The following is a 22,142-nucleotide window of genomic DNA, read 5'->3' as shown; positions in this document are numbered from 1 at the left end:
CTCAGAACTCATCCCTCTGGATGGTGGAAGCGATTGGTCTCGCTTATGAGGTTAAAGGCCTTCAGTCCTGTTGCGACTCAGGGCACACTCAACCCAGCGAGCAGATGCTTTCTAGGATTTCTTTAGGAGCAATTCCATACAGGACATTTATTTTCGGCAGCTGGGCTTCGTTGCACACTTTCATCGTGTTTTATCGATTACGTACTCTCCTCAGCTTGGGCACTGCACAGGTATACTGTAAGGTGTAAGGGGTGAAACGGACATATTTTTTACTAGATCGCTTTTTTTACACTGTGGTGCATGCAGCTGTTATGCAACCCTGATGTACAGTTATGCCTTGGGGCTCTTGCCGCCTGCATCAGTGCGTCTGTTTGGACAATGTGCATTCTCTCACCGCCGTCATATATGGTAGCAAGGAGTGGTGATAATGGACAGGGCTATATTCCTTTCAGTGACCCAGTTGTTTCCCTATTACATCTGGTCTTGGCAGATTATATATATATATATATAATCAGATGTTCTTATAGTGCGATAACAAAAAATAATCAAACAATTTACATTACTTAAGACATCAATATTAACAAAATGTACAGTTCTCAGGGTACATGCAACTAATACATATATACATATATAATATACACTACCGGTTAAAAGTTTTAGAACAGTGCATTAGCAGTGCTGAGTTTCTCATCTTATCTAATTCTTCTCTTCACTTCTAAACTGAGACTTAATCCAATCATGTTAAGCTGAGCTAAAAGTTAAAGCTGCTGTTTCCATGTGGGTCAGTCAGACGTCTTCCTGTAGCAGTTTTGCCCAAAAGCTCAGTTTTTATCTACTGCTACTTACCAGCTGAAAAAGCTGTTAACCAATGTGTATTTTGCTTTATAAATCTTTTTTTGTATATAACAATACTAAAATTTCATTTTATTTGATTAAATTTTGTAACATTTTGAGTTACTCACTAGACCTAAATAAGTAAGTTCTAAATCCTAAACCAGTATTGTATATACTGCCTATGAGCAGGACCATGAATCAGTTGATCCAGACCAACGCTTTTGTGGGACCAAATTTTGTCTCTTTCACACCTTCTAGGCTAAGCTAAACAGTTCAAGGTGTGAAAGAACCTTCGGCTAACTCTAAATTTATCTCTACAGCTTACCTACTTACAATTACACTTATATAGCAGCTTTGTGCCACTCAAGGACGCTTACAATTACATTCCACACACATCGGTGTGAAGCGGTAGCCAAACACAGCATACTCTCAATCGGAAACCACCGTCCACCTGGAGGACTGAAGCATCCGGCACTGAGTAATTGAGAATATCTAATTTACCTGATCTACATGTTTTCGGATTGTGAAAAGCGAAGGCAACCCACACAGACATGGGGAGAACGTGGAAACTCCACCCAGGTAGGTACTTGAACCCAAGACCCCAGCGCTAGAAAGTGAACATGCTAACCACTAAGCAGCTGTGATTGGAGTGTGAACTTATTTGGGTTAGGTAACACTGAAAAAGAAAACATCTAACTAACCTTAGCGGTCATAGATAGCTTAGGAGGAGATACTGTAGATGTACAGTACATTAGACCTGTTTTATTTTACAATACACAGAATAAAACTACAAATACGAGCTGTTGCATTTGCAACTGTTCGAATATAAAATGCAACAAATGCCTCATACACTGAATTTTAGCTACACACACCCCTTGCTGAAATATTGAGGGATCTTTAAGCCCCTGATCCATCCCGTCATGGTTGTAGGACACCCCTGATGTTTTATTCCTCTCTGAATGTGCATTTTAAAGCCTGAAGAAGTTGTTTTTTTTTGTTTTCTTTTCCTTACCCAGGCATTTAGTGTCGACTCCGCTCCAGAGGCCGTTGGCTTGACACTCTCTCACGTGAGAACCCACTAAGGTGTAGCCCGTGTTGCACATGAAGATAGCTGTAGCTCCGAAGGTGGTTAAAGTGCCCATCTTCTTGCCGTTGGGCGGTGAAGGCAACTCGCCACAGGAGATAACTGCAAACGACACAGAGCACAAAACATCTATATCTATACCTGGAGAAGACAATGGGTGTGATGGAAGGCTGTTAGAAGACTTGAAAGAAGCAAATCCACCATTTATCATGATATATTGCCCTGACTTGCAAAAGTATTCATACCCCTTAAACGTTTTTCACATTTTGTCACCGTAAACTACAAACTTTAATGTGTTCTATTGAGATTTTAAGTGATTTAGCTTTAGATTTAGCAACACAAAGTAGCACATCATTAAAAGTGAAGTGGAATGAAAATGACTTTAGGCTCCTTTTTTCGGTACCACTTTAAAATAAGACTACCTTTATAAAGGGTTTATAAATGGTTTACAATTAGTTCATTAATAGTTACTAATTAGGTTGTAAATGCCTTAAAAATCATTAATAATCAGTTATAACACATATGTAGAAAGGGCAACAATGACCTGTTGTTTGCCAAATAGTGAACCCACAGCCATCTATATTGTTGCCCTTTCTACGTATGTGTTATAACTGATTATTAATGATTTTAAGGCATTTACAACCTAATTAGTAACCATTAATAAACTAATTGTAAACCATTTATAAACCCGTTATAAAGGTAGTCTTATTTTAAAGTGGTACCCAAGAAAGAAACTCACCAGACAGATCAAGTTATGGAGAAGAAGTTTAAAGCAGGGTTAAGTTATATATATATATATATATATATATATATATATATATATATATATATATATATATATATATATAAAAAAGACACACCAAACATGTGGAAAGAGGTTGCTGCGATCAGTTGAGACCAAAGTTAACCTTTTTTTTTTTGGCCTAAATGCAAAGCACTATATGTGGTGAAAACATGATCCATCCATCCACTGTGAAACATGGTGGTGGCAGCATCATGCCATGGGGATGCTTTTCTTCAGCAGGGACAGAGTTTGGAAAGCTGGTTGATGAGTTGATGAGAAGATAAATGGGGAAAAATACAAGACAGTCCTAGAAGAAAACTGCAAACTACTGTTGGAGGCTGTAAAAGACTTGAGACTGGGAAGGAGAATCAACCTTCCAGCAAGACGATGACCCTAAACATACAGCCAGAGCTACAGCGGAATGATTTAGAAGTCCTAGAAGACCTAGATCCCACTGATCATCTGTGGAGAGACATGAAAACTGCTGTTCAAAAACAGACTAGATGATCAAAGCTGGTAGAGACAAAACAACCCCAAAAAAACTGCAGCTGTACTTGCATGGAAAGGTGGCTCTACTAAGTATTGATATAGTGGGGTTAAATTCTTTTGTACGCCTCACTTTTTCCTTAGATTATTATTTGATTAAAGTTTTTGAAAGGATTAATCATTTTTGTTATTTTCACTTCTAATGATGTGCTACTTTGCGTTGGTCTTAACTTAAAATCTTAATAAAATTGTGAGAAAAATAGTGAGAAAATGTGTGAAAAAGTCCAAGGGGTATGAATACTTTTGCAAGCAGCTGTAAATGGTCAGGAAATATAAACTTTTCCATTTTTTTTCAGCAGTGAATAAAGTGTTAACTGTGTAAGTGTGTGCTCTGCAGTCGGATCACGTTTGAAGCAGGTGAATCAGCAGCTCCTGTTCATATGAACTCTAGCTGAACTCTGCAGCAGCGGATAGCAGCAACACGCCGCTCTGCCCAACACCAATTCACATTAATAATAATAATAATAATAATAATAATAATAATAATAATAATAATAAAATAAAATAAAATAAAATAATAATAATAATAATAATAATAATAATAATAAACTTTATTTCTATAGCCACTTTCATACATTAAAAATGTTAAAAAGCTCAAAATGATGTAAATATAAAAACAGGGGAACAGAACACCACTAAAAATAACAAAACAAAGGAATAAATCATTGGATAATCCAGATTAAAAAAAATGTTCAGAAGATTCCCAGGATCACAGGAAAGTGTCTTGTTTCCCGTCCAACTCCTTGCCCTGGCTGTGGTTGTGTATTTCAGGGTCATTGTCATGCTGGAAGACCCAGCCATGAACCATCTTCAGAGCTCTTACTGAGAGAAGGAGGTTGTTGGCCAAAATCTTGTGATACATGATCCCACCCATCCTCCCTTTAATAGGGGGTATAGTCATTCTGTCCTGTTTGCAGAAAAGCAGCTCCAAAGTGTGATGTTTCCACCCCCATGCTTCACAGTTAGGATAAAGTTATTGAGGTTGAACTCATCTTTCTTCTTCCTCTGTAGACGGTGAGTGGAGTTGATACCAAAAAGCTCTGGATCATCCAGATGGTCATTGTTGAACTTCAAATAGGCCTTATATACGTATCAAATACTTATTTTCCCCACTGTATTGTGTATGTTCAAATACTGTATATATACAGTATATTTTTACACTCCCATTAAAGGTTTTGTCAAACATTAAAGGGAGAAAGATGTCCAGAAGATCACCAGTATCACAGGAAAGTGTCTGGTTTCCCATCCAACTCCTTGTCCTGGCTGTGGTTGTGTTTTTCAGGGTCATTGTCATGCTGGAAGACCCAGCCACGAACCATCTTCAATGCTCTTAATGAGAGAAGGAGGTTGCTGGCCAAAATCTTGTGATACATGATCCCACCCATCCTCCCTTCAATATGGTGCAGTCGTCCTATCCTCCCAAAAGATAATGTTTCCACCCCCATGCTTCACAGTTTGAGGTTGTTCTCATCCTTCTTCTTCCTCTGTAGATGACGAGTGGATATTATACCATTTTTTTACACTCCCATTAAAGGTTTTGTCAAATATGAAGTGAAAGGGATCAAGATGTCCAAAAGATCTCCAGTATCACAGGAAAAATGTCTGATTTCCCATCATACTCATCCTGGTGGGTAAACACATTACAGAACTAGAGCTTTCTCTGATTACAATATTTACATTCACTCCCTGACCCCTAATTAGATAAAGCACATTCCAGCTGACAGCTTAATCATCGCAGCGGTGTTTACTCAGAGCAGGAAACAGGAGCCTGATTGGAGGAGCCTGTTCGGGCGGCGCCGGCCCCCCGGTCTTACGCCTGCACAGCAAATCCTGGGGATTAGGCCTGGATCAGTGCAGAAATAAAGAGATATAGAGAGGCTCCGGATTTCCAACATATTAAGAATCATAATGAATTCGATTCATAAACACACAATGGACCAGGCTCGGTAATTAGCCCAAAAGAAATCTACTCCTGAAAAACGTCAAGAGCTTTAACGGGGAAATTAGTCAAGCAAAGGGACGTTTTCTTTGGTGTCTGGCTTTTGTATATTTTTATATTGTATTTCTGTGTAATGGAAAACCAGAGAAAGACTGGAGTAACCTACAATACAATACAATATATTTATGTATTTAAAAGAAAATGGCATTGTATGATTTTTTTGCCCAGTGTTTTTGCCCAAACACTGCAACAAAGATTTTGGCCTAAACCTCCATACAGATTGGCTGTTGCTGGGAAATTGGGTTTTGAGTTTTAGCTCACTCCAAAGATTTTCTATTGGCTTTACAGTAAGTCCGGAGAATTTCTTTTACGCTTATTAAGGAGCCGCTCCTTAGTCCTTACTCCTCGTCCTGGCTTTGGCTGTGTATTTCAGGGTCATTGTTATGCTGGAAGACCCAGCCACGACCCATCTTCAGAGCTCTTACTAAAAGAAAGAAGGAGGTTGTTGGCCAAAATCTTGCGATACATGACTCCATCCATCCTCCAATAGGTTTTAGTTGCCCTGTCCTCTTTCCAAAAAAAAAAAAATATATATGATGTTTCCACCACCATGCTTCACAGTTGGGATGGAGGTCTTGGGAGTGTACTTATTTGTCTGCTTCCTCCAAACACGGAGAGTGGAGTTGATACCAAAAAGCTTTGGATCATCCAGATGGTCATTGGCAGACTTCAAATAGGTCTTAAATACTGTACTTATTTTCCCAAACTCTGTATTGTGTATGTACATATATATATATATATATATATATATATATATATATATATATATATATATATACTGTGTCTATATATATACACAACATTGTAAGGAGGTATAAAAAAAGCTTTTACATGTGCATATATATATATATATATATGGGTGTGTGTGTGTTAGAAATGAGTGCAGACTTACTCTTGCAGCTCGACTTCTCTTCCAGTCCCCCCCAGGTTGCGTTGGGTAAGCACTTGATAGTCCTCCGCCCCCCCAGGTAGTAACCAGGAGTGCAGCTTAGCATTACCTGAGCCCCCAGCTCATTCAGAGAGCCTGAGATTAGACGCCACACCATGTGCTCTGAGAGCATGCTCTCGATGTTGGGGCACTGAACCGCTGTGGGAAACAAAGCCAAGAAAGCATGAATATAAAAAAGCCCTTAGAACCCTACGGACGGATTTTCCCTCCAAAATCTCACCTTGTGTTCTCAGCTTAATTACTCAGGAATTCTTTCACACATAAACATAATCCATATATGGTTAGAAAGGGCGGAACTTACTCTTTCTAAAAAATAGTGATGACATAGATTAAACACCTAAAAAAAGTGAGATCTCCTTCCCCGACCAATTTTATTTACCTTTAATGCTTCAACAGGGTTCATACACTTTTTAACAAATAAATTTCCATGACTTTTTCATGACTTTTCTATGCCTTCAAGGCAAATTTTCATGCCCATACCATTTTAAAAACAGTGCAGAAATAGACAATAAAACCAAAAATCAACTAAAATTACAATCGAAACTGATTATAGTAAGCATAAAATGAATCTGAAACACAATTTTTAATACTAAAATGTGTCAGAACCTGAGAGCTCCACTGTGTAGAGCTAAATTATTGAATGAACTCTGAGCTGATGTATTTAGTTAGCTCAAAATAGATAAACAGAAACGCAAAGATTTGTAGACCAAAGTTTCATGACTTTTTCAAAACTGTCTGGGAATTTTTATTTTCCAAAACTTATCCAAGCCTGGAAATTGCTATTTTCAAATTCCATGACTTTTCCAGGTTTTTCAAGACCGTACAAAAAAGTGAAAAAGTGTGAAACTACCTGCTTTACTCAAACTAAAGCTAGGTATGGTGTGCGCACTAGTTTATATAGCTTTTATTTTTATTTTTTTACTAAGTAGTTTAGTTTTGCACTAAACATTTTTATTTATTTAGACTAAAAGTTTTAAACTTTTGTATATAGTTTTCTTTGTGTCTCGATCAAAAAATATTTAAAGGTATAGGCTGCTCTGAGTGTCAGGTTTGTTTTTTAGTAATCTACATGTATCCTAGAGGTGTGATTTTCAAGAAAAACATGTCCGCCTGAGTGTCGCCACTTTTCCATGCGACTCTAAGTTGCATCAGTTTTAATGAACCTCTCTCAGATGCTGACCTGGGGACGCATAATATGCAGCCATAATACTCTGCAGGCTCTGTGGGCATATATTAGCCCAGTCTGCTTTAGGGACAGTGGTAATTCAGGTCAGGATACAGGAAGGGAAAGGGGGAGGCGGGAGGGGTTGGGAACATGCCATGTCACAGAATTCGTCTCGTTTCAGTGCCAAACTGTGATAAAAAAAAAAAATTGAGCCATTATCGTTCATTTGGCCAATTACCTGCCCTACATCCTCCTCAGAGGAGGTATGAGCTAACAGAGGGTGAAGGCCGCAGTGGATATTTCAGCGTGATGTTGGCATGGAAACGGAAAATATAGGAAAAGATGGGAGGGGCTTACGTAAGCATTGAGTAGGACGGGCAGCGTTGCTCCAGGTACCGTCCTCCAGGCAGACAGCAGACAGCAGGGCGGCGCTCTCCGGCTGGTAGCCCTCGTCACACTGGTACTGGACATTGCTGCCCACGGTGTACTGCAGCCCGTGGAAGGAGCCGTTGGCCGGGCTGTCCGGAACACCGCATGAGATAGCTGCAACACGACACAAACACATTATATAGAGCCGTTTTTGTCATGTCCTATTTCAGGTGTTATAACACAGTAATTATATCAGACAGACACATGCTCTGATCTCTTTTACTCCAGAAGAGCCATACGGCTGCTCAAAAATATAATCAGTTAAAATGTAAAAAGGAAGCAGAATTGTTGTATTTTCCTGGAACTGATCATGTTTTGCTCAAAATTTTACCAAGCACCTGTTTTCTTTTTTTGTTTTTACTTATTTTTGAATGTATAGACTTTAAATATATTCACACTTAAGATATATTTTCAAAAATGGTTAAACACTAGAGTGTTTATGAGTTAAAAGCATAAGAATATTGATGATCACAGTTCATTACATTACATCATGTTTATGTGTGAAGGAATTCCTCAGTAATTAAGCTGAGAACACAAGGTGCGATTTTGGATTGAAAATCCGTCTGTAAGGTTAAAGGTGCAATATGTAATATTTTTCTACAGGTCTGTTTACTTTAACTTTAATATGTTTTCTATAGCCCTATCCGGATGGGATTAGCTTCTCAGGCGGACGTCTGTGAAAAATATTGCAATTGAAAAAACAGGAGGTCCAGTGGGTTTTTTGGCTTTCAGTAGTTCAGTAGCTCCTCCATTTCCACTCGCTGTTGTGTTTTTACATGTGCCATGTTGTTTTTTTGTAAGTGGCTGCTAAGGTGTTGGTATAGTGTCCACAGTGGTTGCTATGGTGTTTCAGCTGGTGTGTGAGACAGAATGTTGGCTCACCGTTCATTCCTATGGAGAAAATTCGTAAGAGCATTTTTTTTTTGCTCTGAAAGTATCTGGACACTTTTTAATACTTTCCTACGGGGCAATTTTGGCTACTTTAGGTTTGGCCAGATGATTCCCGCCCAAAAACTATTGGGCAGATCCAAAAGCTGTATGCAAGACAAGAATCCCTGATAATGAAGCACATTTTAGCTTTAGTTTAGAGTCGATTGCTAAAATTTGTTAACCGGACAAAAAACTTCTAATAAAATCACACTGATAAACACATTACACAAACATCAGCCTCTTTGGTCACCTCTTGTTGTTACCGGAAATGTCAAAGGAACAGGAAAGACCACGAAGCCCTCAAGAGCTCCTCCTCGCTTTTTCCCCATAGGTTAACGTGAGATAAATTGGGAGCATGGCTGTAAGTAATAAAAATTAATAAAGGCACATGCAAGCAAACAGATGTTTCCTCCACTTGGGGAAAAGCAACGGGACCAATTAAAGCTCTTTTGTGTCAGGATGGATCAAGGACTGGTCACTGTAAGGAGAATGTAACCAAGAAAAAAAAAACACTCACAGAAAAAAATGAAAGGAAAACCCTGCCCCGAGCCCCGGCCTGCCCTGAGCTGACCTCCAGACTGACTGCTTGGATTGTTCCCACCATTAAAAGAATGATTGGCCTTAATTAGCTCACATTCTGGCTGCCTGGGCCGTGCAGACGGGGCAGAGCCCAGCCTGTTCCGCTCGTTCCGAGATGAGGGAGGAATATTAATGCTGTAACCTCCAGTCCTCGGTGAGGTGTCATCCAGCTCTCCATGATTACCCGTAATGAGATTCCTTGTTGGAAACGGCGACGTGGTTTTCCGTCGGTGCGCGGGCGAGCCGTTTTTTGGCGGGAGGCGACTGATTGAAATCTCCTAAAACACTGAGGCCTCAGGCAGCATCTTAACAGCCTAAAAGCTTGGGATTAACTGTGTGATTGCATAAGCCAGCTTGCAGATTGCAGCCAGCAGAGTGTTGTGGAAATCACACCGGTTGCTAACAAAAGATGACATTTCCTCACAAACATGCCAGTGCATGATTGCATGTTGATTGATGATAATAACCGTCTTCAGTCTCGTATGGATTACAACCATGTCGGAACCAAACTAGATAATGGGAGGATCAACGCCGCCATTATAATTCCTTGTAGCCAGAAAACAGCTGTGAGAAAGAGACGGGGAGTGTGTGTATATGTGTGTGTGTATATATGTGTGTGTGTGTTTTGTACTGTATGTGTTTGTGAGCGTACGTGTGCTTTCGCTTTCACTTCCAACGTAAGCCGCGTTTCCTCTCTTCTCTTTTCGATCTCTAAACAGGTAATTGTCTGAAATAAACTCCCTCAAACAAGCGTCCTCAGATAAGCGTCCCCTGAAACAATTAGCCCTGCATAAATTTCAGCCGGCTCCCGCCTTTATGCTAATGCACTGCCTCTTCTCAGCAACTTTCCTCCCTAATGAACACACAAAGAGGACTGTCTACGTGGCGACTGTGGGAGGACCACGGCCAGGGAGCAAAGGAGCACAGACGGAGGGAACGTGACGCGACGCTACGCTACGATAAAATTAGTTGTCCAATGAAGTGTGGAGAGAACCATGAACAATGGAATTAAAGGAGGCCGAGACACATCAAACACATTTGATTACGGTCCTCGGCGTGACGGAACGCTCAAGTGACATTCAGACAAAGGACGCTCGTGATGCTCTCGACGGATGTAATGGAATCGGGCCTGGCCGAGCGGCACTGTCACTGTACGACACGTCAAAATGCGTCTGTACAGCCACAATCTGTAATTTTTGTCTACTTAAGAGAATCTTTAAGAGAAAAGTTTATGAACTCTATTTAGGGATCTATATTTGTAGTCGACTTATCTGTCGATTATTTGTTCGATTAGTCGATTAGTCGCAATTATTATTATTTTTTTCATGCCCTCCACTTGTTATTCCTACTGGTAAGGACGCTAAAACCAATTTTGCAGTACATTTTTATAGTTTGACATACCTATACTAAACTAAAAATTATTTTAAAAAGTATATATAGTATATATATATATATATATATATATATAGGAAACATTCACACAGGCTGGATGTTATTTTCAAGAGATTCTAGGATACTTTTACGTATTTCTTTCTTCATTTCTTACTTTTTCCACGGAGAAACCTCCCTGAAATTATTGTTTGTCTTTAAGAAAATAAAGGTCTTTTTTTTTTTTTTAATGAAGTCTGTAGTTCCTATAAAAAGTAACTTAATTTTTTAACTTTGTCGATTCGATTATGCCGACTAATCATTGCAGCCCTAGCCGAGACATCTATTGCACATTGCGTAGCTTGATTTAGGGCGTGTCGCTGTGTCTTTGGTATCGTGAGGATTCAAAAAGCACATCTTGCTTGTCTCAAAACGTGCAAAAGTCACATGCTAATTCTCTTAATTAATCACGGGTGTGGTTAATTTTGGGCGTAATGTGAAATCAGTGAGCCAAACAATCAGTGAGCACATATATAAACACATATATATATATATATATATGAGTTTACCTTGACAGAGAGGAGCCGGAGTGTCCCACTGATACAGGCCGTTGGGATGGAGTCTACATGTGGCGTTTCGCTGCCCCACTAGCCTGTAGCCTGGATTACAGTAGTACTGGATCCTGCTGCCGGGCCGCTCTCTTGTCCTGTTGATCACCCCGCCGTTCTTCGGTACGCTGTTCACGCTACAATACGCCGCTGCAGTGATACAAAAGAAAAAAAAAACATAAAACCAAAATCAAATATTATTAATACAAATATTATTAATAGCATTGGTGCTGGAGAAACTTCACTGAAACTCCTTTATAGCGCTGTACATCAGCAGAGTGGCTTTACTGCTCCTTAATTAATACCTGACTGGCAGAATTTATTCATAAGTTGCACCGGATTATAAGCACACTGTCAATTTTATGGAAAATGAAAGGATTTTAAGTGCATTTGGTATGTTGTGTATGTGATATATGTTGTGTATGTCGTGTATGTTGTGCATGTGAGCTCACAACATCCTGACAGAAGAGACAGGAGGAAGCGAGATGGAGAATAATCATAGCCACCGGGGCTTCGTTCACTATACATCAAGCTTGGCCAATGGTGAAAATGTCGGTTTGAGGCACGGGGTGAGGCGGCTATCCGGCGAAATTCATTACAGAATCTTTGACCTCCATTATGTCAGGCCCATGCAACTCCTCCCTGAAGGTACAACATGTCTGGTCCTGGTCTAATGAGGACTAACTCAAAAACTGGGACTTCCTCTCCCTCTTTGACCCAAATTGTATCCAAAGCAAGAGCCTCGGAGGCCTGAAGCTTAGGAAGTAATCCAGCCTGACACAACGGCAGAAAAACAGAATATGTTTCTACTGCTGGTATCTCACGTTCCGGCTATGTTCCAATACCAGACCATTCTGTTGTGCAACAAACAGCAACCATAGCAACCACAGCAACCACAGCAATCTCAGCAACCACAGTAACCACAGCAACCGCAGCAACCGCAGGAATCCAGACTCAAAACAAAACTCAAAAATAAGAGTTTAAACATGGCTTTTGGGTTGAGGTTGAGGTTGAGAGTGAGGTTAGTATTAGGTTCTGAACTGAGGATAAAAGTATTATTTGGATTGAGATTAAGATTAATATCAGTGCTAGGATTAGGTTTTAGGTTGGGGTTGAGTTTAGGATTAATTTTTGAGTTAAGGTTGAGGTTAGAATTAGGTTTTGGGTTGTGGTGGCAGTTAGAATAAATTTTGGGGTTGAGGTTGAGGTTAGGATTAATTTTTGGGTTGAGGTTGAAGATTATTTTTTGGGTTGAGATTAGGATTATTTTTTGGGTTGAGGTTAGGATTATTTTTTGAGTTGTGGTTAAGATTAGGTTTTGGGTTGTGGTGGTGGATAGGATGACAGGATGAAAAATTAGAGCTCTAAAATATGTTTTGGATTAAGATTAGTTTAGGATTAGGCTCTGAGTTGAGGATAAAACTATTATTAAGATTAAGATTAAGATTGAGATCAGTACTAGTATGATGTTTAGGATTAGTTTTTGGATTGAGGGTGGCGTTAGCATTAGGTTGTGGGTTGAGGTTGGGGTTAAAGGTATGTTTTGGGTTGAGATTAGGATTAGGTTAGGTTTTGGGTTGAGGTTTGGGTAAAAAATTAGGTTTTGGGTTGAGATTAGGATTAGGTTTTGGGTTGAGGGTGCAGTTAAAATTAGGTTCTGGGTTGAGATTAGGATTAGGTTTTGGGTTGAGGTTAAAATTAGAATTAGGATCAATGCTAGAATGATATTTAGGATAGTGTTTGGGTTGTGGTTAGGATTAGGTTTTGAGTTGATATTAGGATTAGGTTTCGGGTTGAGGTTAAAACTATTTTTTGATTGAGATTAAGATTAGGATCAATGCTAGAATGATGGTTAGGATAGTGTTTGGGTTGAGGTAGAGGGTGATATAAGGATTAGGTTTTGGGATGTGGGTGGGGTTAGGATTAGGTTTTGGGTTGAGGTTGAGGCAGTTAGGATAACATAACTGAAGCAACCAGACTCAAAACAAAACTTAAAAATGAGACAGATCTAAAAAATATATATATATATATATATTCCGAAAGGTACAGCTTCTGCTGGATGTTTTTTTTTTCTTCTTCTGGAAAATAAAAATGAGAAAGAAGAGGCACAAACCTGTGTAGCGTATTTTAAACCCCCTCTTGTTGGTGGCATGGTCGGTTGACCATCTGAGGTAAAGCTGGTTGGTCTTGCTGGTGAAGTTCAGTTGCGTTGAGTGGTTTCCACTAAGAGCCACCAGCAAGGGACTTTGCCCAGATGGCCCTGAAAAACAAAGCAAGACAGCCTCAACAAAACAGAGCAGAATATTTTAAGCAAGACTTACTCTTTACCAGGGAGTGACAGAACAGAGTTCCTACAGACTCGGCTGAAGAAGCAAAAGGTCAGAAGAAATAAGTTTACCAGCGCTGCACAATACATCAGCTGCTAATACACTGCCTGCCATTAAATGGGAACATTCATCAGCCCGATGTTTACAGCACCATTATGCTCTGATGGACATCACCGGGGGTAGTAGTTTTCATTCCTCTGAAACGACTAATGACATTAGTCGGATAGCGAGCATAGTGGATAACAAGACCATCCCAAACATAAAAGCCTGGAGGTTGAGTTCTGTATATATTCTGTACCATCATCAGACTCTCAGTCACTGCTCACTATTTATCCATCATCTGAACTTTTAGGAGATCATTTAGAGACCTTTACTAAAAACTAACATCGATTTTATTTGTTTTTTACTTTGTTCGGAGTTTCAGTGTCCCAATATCAGTAGATGTTAGGATGATGTTAGGATGATGTTTAGGATTAGGTTTTGGGTTGAGGTTTAGGTTAGGATTAGGTTTTAAATTGAGATTAAAATTATTTTCTGAAATGAGATTAAGATTAGTGCTAGAATAATGGTTAGGAAAAGATTTTGGGTTGAGATTTAAGTTAGGATTAGGTTTTGGGTTGAGATTAAGACTATTTTCTGAATTGAGATTAAGATTATGATTAGAGCTAGAATAATGGTTAGGAACAGATTTTGGGTTGAGGTTCAGGTTAGGATTAAGTTTTGGGTTAAGGTTAGGTTTTATGTTTATATTAGGAATAGGGTTTGGGTTGAGGTTAGGATTAGGTTTAAAACTGAGGTTAAAAAACTATTTGCACTGAGATTAAGATTAGGATTAGTGCTAGAACGATTTTTAGGGTTGAGTTTTGGGTTGAGGTTTGGTTTTAGGTTGAGGATGGGATCAGGTTTTGGGTTGAGATTTAAACTATTTTTAAATTGAGATTAAGATCAAGATTAGTGCTAGAATGATGGATAGGATTAGGTTTTCGGTTGAGGTTAGGATTAGGGATTGGGTTGAGGTTATAAAACTATTTGTACTAAGATTAACATGAGGATTAGTGCTAGAATGATGCTTAGGATTAGATTTTGGGTTGAGGTTTAGGTTATAGGTTGATGTTACTATAAGATTAAGGGTTGAGGTTGAGGTTAGGATTAGGTTTCAGGTTGAGGTTGAGGTTAGGATTAAGGGTTGGTTTGAGGTTAGGATTAAGGCCAGGGTTAGTTCTTTTAAGTAAAAATCTGGGCTAAATGTTGAATAATGGAGAAAGCAAGTATGTACTACTTTATGCAACTTATGAAACTAATTTAAGTGATGCATCAACAGTTTGTCTTCAAGAAATTTACCTTAATGTATTATTATTATTAAAGTCATTAAACAATTACAATACAAAACAACATCAGCAAGTCACACTCCTGTTAGACATGTTCATTAGACACTTAGATTTAGATTTGTTAGTTTAGATTTGGAGATAAATTCCATACAGGTGTATCTTTCAAAGCGTACCGTCAAATATCTCCAGCTCGTCAAACTGCTTCTCGCTCTGGAACATCTCCACGTAGATGGAGATGGTGAAGGAGGGCAGCACTTTGATGATCCAGGAACAGGTCTGGGAGTTGGGGTAGTTTTTAGGAAACCCTGGGCTCAGGATCACGCCGGAGGACGTGGAATGCTCTTCGTTTGCGGGACACTGAGCTGTCGGGACAGAAAGACAAACAGGAATTTGTAAAATTGGGATTTGTAAAGAGCTACACTGATCAGACTAACTCAAAGAACTCAAAGAACGATGCACCCAGAAGAAGCTAGACTTTGAGTTTGCTGAACTAAGCAGAGCCTCTGGAGTGAGGTTTAAAACTTTGGTTTTCACATGTTTCGCCTGTTGTGTTCCAGAGGAGCGAGTCCTGAGTCGATGAAAGAGAAAATAAAGAAAGTGTTACTTAATGTGTCTCAAGGGCACAAAGGGAGGTGGAAACAAAGGGAGAGAAAACTTGTTTGCTTGTGGCACAACAACTGCAGACACATCAAACTGTTAGGTTTTACTACTGAAACCTCTGGAGAACACATTAGCAGCTTTGTGCACTTAGAGAGGCTTTATATGCTGCACTACTCGTATGATATGGGCCCAAAAGGCATTAAACACTTTAAAGAGGCTTTCAGTACAATACTGTAAAGTATATAATACCTGATTACATTTAGGTTACATCCTGAAGATGGTAGAAGACACTCACATAAGAGAGATAACACGGCGTTCTACAACAGTAGCTCAAGCTACTCATGTTTTCCCAACTACACAATCACACACACATGAATGAAACAGTAAACCGCTTATTAAGGGCATGCCCAAAAAATATATATCTACCATAGTTAAAACATGCTATACAGTTCTCTTTAAAAAAAAACGATGTGAGCAACTTCAGCACCATGGACAGCATCCTACATTTCTCATTCTAAATTAAAATTAAATAAAAAAAATGAAGAGAGCACTTCAGTTTCTTAATCAGTTTCTCTAAGTTCCCTAAGTGCACATTGTTGCTTTATTCTATAAACTACGGACAACCTTTCTCCCAAATTCCAGATAAAAATATTTTCATTTACTGTAGAGCATTTGTTTGCAGAAAATGAGAAATGATAAATTATTCCGAATATTTGGTGGAATAACCCTGGTTTTTAATCAGCTTACAGGTGCAGCCTTGTGCTGATTGATCTACAGGGGTTGGACAATGAAACTAAAACACCTGGTTTTAGACCACAATAATTTATTGTGGTGACGGACAGTTCTGGTGGAAACAGGAGAGTTGAGGTGCACATTGAATTCTGCGTGATTTGATCAGCCGTGGTTTTATGTTTTTTGGATACAATCCGGGTTAGCACCCGAACATCCCTTTCAGACAGCTTCCTCTTACAGTGTCCACAGTTAATCCTGTTGGATGTGGTTGGTCCTTCTTGGTGGTATGCTGAGCTGACATTACCCTGGATACTGTGGATCTTGATGTATCACAAAGACTTGCTGTCTTGGTCACAGATGCTCCAGCAAGACGTGCACCAACAATTTGTCCTCTTTTGAACTCTGGTATGTCTCCCATAATGTTATAGTGTGCATTGCAATATTTTGAGCAAAACTGTGCTCTTACCCTGCTAATTGAACCTTAACACTCTTACTGCTCTTACTGGTGCAATAATGTGTAATTAATGAAGATTGGCCACCAGGCTGCTCCAATTTAGCCATGAAACCTAAAATCCCACACTAAAATGAGACAGGTGTTTCAGTTTCGTTGTCCAACCCCTGTACATCTCCCTAGGAGTGATGAGGCTCACAACTCACAACTCATGAACACCAATGAAGTGATGATCTCTGACCTTCTTCCTCTGACTCTCTCCATGTTGTCTTTCTTTCCTTTCATGTTTTGTCTTTCCCACTTAAAACATAATCAGCCCAACAGGTTCCTCTGTCGGCCGTGTTCTCAAAACCTGACTTTGAACCTTGTGTTTTCATTTACCTTCGCACACCGGGGGAGGGCCCTCGAACTGCAGGTGGGAGTTAAGCTTGCACGTGAGCTCATCACTGCCGACCAAGGTGAAGCCAGGGAAGCAGCGGTATCTCACAACGTCACCTGGAGAGAGGGAATCAGAGTTAAACCTCGCAGAACCGCGTTCGCCCGGCTCACCGTTTCATTTAGAGTGGATTAAATTGTATTGCTAGTTTTAAATCTCTTAATGCTATAACACTTTCATATGTGCCTGATAAACTTTGCTCTAAATCTTCAGATTATCCACGACTCGTCTTCTCGTCCTCTCCACATTCAGCTCTCAAAACCTGGAGGGACGCTCTGCTCACATCCTACTGAGACGTCTCGTGAGCACGTTTGTCAGATTTCAGATTTTAACCCTTGTGTGGTGTTCGGGTCTGTGGGACCCGTTTTCATTTTTCATCAAATGATACAAAAAAATATTTTTTCTAACTCAAACTCATTGGCATTGGCTCATTTTTTGTGAAAAACATATATCAAAACACATTTTCGATAAACACACACTGTACACCCCCCCCCCCCTACACATTTATATTACATACAGTCTGTTTGGCCAAGGGCTAATAAACATTGCTTCATTTGTAAATTTAAAACTAAACAAATTTTCTACTCATATCTTGAGTTTAATTCATTTTCTTTTACATTTTATTAAAAAAAAACTAATAATAAAAAAAAGAGTAGCACTTTTTGAAAGAAATGTAACATAAGAAAGGTAAAGGGCAAATATTAACCATGTAAGCTGTTTATACTGCTTGCAATTTAGGTGAAGCAAGCATGTGTAAAGCATTTTAATGTAAAATTGCTTAATTTTGCTGAGTTAAATACAAGTAACAAAGTAAACGAGTAACAAAAATATGAACACCACACAAGGGTTAAGACTGGGAATATCCCTTTCTGATAAAGCATTTCAAAGGTGGGAGGAGCTTTCGAAAAACTGCAAGCTCTTTAAGACGGATTGATAAAGTCTTGAGAGTTCTTTTATTATTTTTTAGCTGGCTGATAAATGCAGAAGAAGAGAGTTAGCGACAGAAGATAGTCAACATTACTGCTTTTTACTGCATAAAATTTACTTAAAAAAAGGTTCGCAACTTTCTGCATTTGCTTTTTTTTAAGTAAATTTAATTTCATGTAAATTTAGGTAACTTCAACTTGGTGTCAAGACTCAAATTTTACATAAGTGAGTAAATAAGTGAACTGAACTTCAGTCAATCCTTTCTTTTAGTAAACTTTACTTTATTTCTGCATACAATATTCCCTAATTACAATTACTTCATTTATACAATATACACACACACATATATATTTTTTAGTTAAAACCACATTCAAATATTTACATAATCTCAAATATACATTTTGTAAACAGACCAAGTCTCACTGTCTCAACACATGGATGGCATGTAATACTGTCAGGTGCGGGTGCAGGGAGGACGCGGAGGCGGACGCAAATGCAAACAAAAAGGGATTTATTAACGAAAACAAATACAAAATACACATGGATTTACTGAAAACAGGACTGAGGAAACTGGGGAAAACATGGAGCACTGACAGACGATAAACGTACAAGGATCGACACCGGGGAAATGGAACACGGACCTTAAATAGAGGTGCACACACACAGGGAACAGGAAACACCTGGGACGAAGGGGCAGAGCTACAAATGAACACAGGTGAGTGGAAAAACACTGGGAATGAAACACAGACCTGAGAATAACACAGACATAAGAAGCAGACAGACTAAAGACCTGACAAATACATTATTTTAAGTATACTAGTATAAAGAATGTATTACATGCCATCCATGTGTTGAGACAGTGTAATATGTGTGTTTTAATTGAAAAAATATATATATTTTTTAATATATTTTGAACCTTTGAAGACTAAAAACCTACAGTATCAATGAATCAAGCAATACATGAATAAATATATATAATTTTGAGTATACTGTTTGTTGTTCACTCAATCTGCCCAATAAAAACAGATCTCCAATCCTGTAACAACACTATTTAACCCTAATAACTAAATATCAACTCCACGCTGAATCCTGCTGCAAAATGAAACTTCCACTGCAGCGCCACGCAAGTCATCCGGAGGAGTGTTACGAGGCTTTTCATCCTCTGACATGCGCTACATATTTAATAATTTCCCGTCAGTCTGAAAGCCCATCTTCCCCGAGGGAAAGACCCGAGTGCCTTGCATCTTCCCTTTTTTTCACATTTTCCCAAAATTTGGCTAAATACATATTCAGGTCTTCAGCAGCACGGTACCCACCTATTTCATAGTCCTCGTCCTCGTAGAGTATCTCTGCTTCCTCCACGCTCGGGGGAGGTGGACACTTCTTCAGACGATATGCTGAAGAAAAAAAACAAAAGAGGAACTGCACTGAAGAAGTTTGCATTTCGGTTTTCTGAACAGATGGAAGATTTCAGGCCATGTCATATCTCACAAAAACAGAAGGTTTGTCTTATTCTTCTCCTTATGAAAAATAAAGATTACCTGACTCCCAAAACACACATAGTGCAAAATTACAGACTTATTTAATATTCAGTTCAAATACGATTCACTTCCATGTTTTATATAAGTTAATAGCCATCCGTCTGTTAATGTTCGTGTTTGTCTGCATTCTAATAATTGCATTCAAGTGTGCATCTGTCTGTCTGTCCGTCCGTCTGTCTGTCCATCTATCTATCTGACAATGCCTTTGTTTGTCTGTATTCTGCATTCTAATGATTGCATTTAAGTTTCTATCTATCTATCTATCTATCTATCTATCTATCTATCTATCTATCTATCTATCTATCTATCTATCTATCTATCTATCTATCTATCTATCTATCTATCTATCTATCTGTCTGTCTGTCTATCTGTCTGTCTGTCTGTCTGTCTGTCTGTCTGTCCATCCGTGCGTCCATCTATCCATCTGTGCATCTGTCCATCTATCTATCTGTCATTGTCTTTGTTTGTCTGTATTCTGCATTCTAATAATTGCATTTAAGTGTCTATCTTTCTGTGTGTCTGTCTGTCTGTCTGTCTGTCTAATGATATGTGTTATATGTGTGTGATATGTGTTTTAACTATCTATCTATCTATCTATCTATCTATCTATCTATCTATCTATCTATCTATCTATCTATCTATCTATCTATCTATCTATCTATCTATCTGTATGTCTGTCTGTCAATGTCTCTGTTTGTCTGCATTCTACTAAATTCATTCAAGTGTCTACCTGTCTGTCTGTCCCTCTGTCTATCTATCTGTCATTGTCTTTGTTTGTCTATGTTCTGCATTCTAATAATTGCATACAGGTTTCTATATTTCTGTCTGTCTGTTTGTCTAATAATATGTGTAATATGTGTGTAATATGTGTGATTTAACAAAAAAAGTAATTTTAATATATTTAAGTGTCTATCTTTCTGTCTGTCTGTCTCTCTGTCTGTCTGTCTGTCTGTCTGTCTGCTTTTTCATCATTACATTCAAGTGTGTATCCATCTATCTACCTGTCTGTCTCTCTGTCTCCATCTGTTGTGCATTGTAAAGTATTCTCTGCAAATGTTTGGTGTAATAGTTTATATATATATATATATATATATATATATATATATATATATATATATATATATATATATATATATATATATATATTTCTTATTTTATTTCAGATTTTGCTCATGACTGGCCTGATCTGGACTCCAGAGTGAAGTTAAAATGAAAGCCCGGCTCGATTTTAGAATAAAGGCTGCGCGTTTCTGTCAGTGCTGAACGCCTGCATGCTGACATCAATATAAAAAAGGCGAGTGACTAATCCTGAGAAACTATGCTGATGTCATCAGCACCCGCCGCTGCCACGCCACCTCGTGTTTCTACTGCTTTTAGTATTTAGTATCGACAGCATTTACGGCGACAACATTTAAAAAAAAAAAAAAAATCTATTTTCATTTAGAGGAGTTACTAACCATGGAAATTGAGGACAAAGAATCCGCTGGTGGAGAAGTCGCTGTGAAACTTGATAAGGACCTGATTGAAAGAGCTGTAGGCCGACTCCAGAGCCGTGTTCCCGCTGAAGATCCCGAGCTGGGGGTAGCTCTGCTCAGGTCCGTCCCTGGAAGACAGCAGGCGCGCCATTGGAAACACATTACAAACTCCTGATTCCTGCATTAAACAGTAAGATAACGCCTCGCCATTTCAGAGTAGTTTGAGAAAATTGATTTACTTTCAAATCTATGGCACGGTTTGTGCTGACTTTCATGTAAAGCCATTACATTACAGGCTGCGTTGAATGAAAACAGGAGAAAATGATGAGTTGACAGTCTACTCCACTCTTTTAATAGCTTCTGAAGATTAATGGCCTACATAACTAAGAAAAAAGGCCGAGATAGGGCGCATATTCTCTATTGCATTTTTTTTTTTCATCCACTTAGGAGGGCTTCTGATCATGCAACACAAATTACGAGTATGATGTTCAGCCACGCACCACGAGGTTTCAACAGCAAATCTCTATAATGCCATGAACAAATCATGAAAGCTGTAATTTCAGCCATGTTCATTCATATTTAAAACACTACATGAAACACTTAATTAAGGTGATCAATCTTATGCTTATAATGAGTTGAATAAGTTTGAAAGTAGAAACTTCTTTTTTTTTATTAAAAAGCACAAAGCAAGTGTTTTTTTAAGTCTAATTCTAGTTAAGCTCACAGTTTTCACAGTATTCATGTTTTGATGCCTCATCATTTAATGTACATGATACTAATTCACAGTCTTAAAAATAATCAAATGTACACATTTCCTGACTCTACTCCCCCCAAATAATAATGAATTATCCAGCCTACACTTGCTTTCTATCAAACTTTTTCACCCACTTATTTCAGACAGCAAAGAATCTCAAAAAAAACAAAACAAAAAAACAATGTCGTACAGATGATTCTAAAACTATTAACAATATTATTATCAATTCCTTAAATTCCCATATTTAAAGTCATTTTTCTAATTTAATTAAAGCATTTATGACATTTGTAAGAAGT

General features: G+C 38.6%; 1 protein-coding gene across 2 annotated transcripts in view; it reads right to left on the bottom strand.

The window, feature by feature from the left end:
- Nucleotides 1-22,142, bottom strand: part of LOC103026874 (CUB and sushi domain-containing protein 1) — a 602,854-nt gene that overhangs the window by 49,564 nt on the left and 531,148 nt on the right. For both annotated transcript variants that reach the window (XM_049481560.1, XM_049481561.1), the window contains exons 44-52: nucleotides 21,075-21,220; nucleotides 19,393-19,473; nucleotides 17,095-17,208; nucleotides 15,104-15,292; nucleotides 13,389-13,535; nucleotides 11,237-11,425; nucleotides 7,719-7,904; nucleotides 6,140-6,334; nucleotides 1,847-2,020 (exon numbers count right to left, since the gene is read on the bottom strand). In XM_049481560.1, coding sequence (XP_049337517.1) covers nucleotides 1,847-2,020; nucleotides 6,140-6,334; nucleotides 7,719-7,904; nucleotides 11,237-11,425; nucleotides 13,389-13,535; nucleotides 15,104-15,292; nucleotides 17,095-17,208; nucleotides 19,393-19,473; nucleotides 21,075-21,220 — 1,421 coding nt within the window. The remainder of the gene's footprint in view (nucleotides 1-1,846; nucleotides 2,021-6,139; nucleotides 6,335-7,718; nucleotides 7,905-11,236; nucleotides 11,426-13,388; nucleotides 13,536-15,103; nucleotides 15,293-17,094; nucleotides 17,209-19,392; nucleotides 19,474-21,074; nucleotides 21,221-22,142) is intronic.

This window comes from Astyanax mexicanus, chromosome 7 (assembly GCF_023375975.1).
Source record: "Astyanax mexicanus isolate ESR-SI-001 chromosome 7, AstMex3_surface, whole genome shotgun sequence".
Lineage (NCBI taxonomy): Eukaryota > Metazoa > Chordata > Actinopteri > Characiformes > Acestrorhamphidae > Astyanax > Astyanax mexicanus.
Note: the sequence above shows the minus strand (reverse complement) of the source record. Positions and strands in the feature narration are given on the sequence as shown.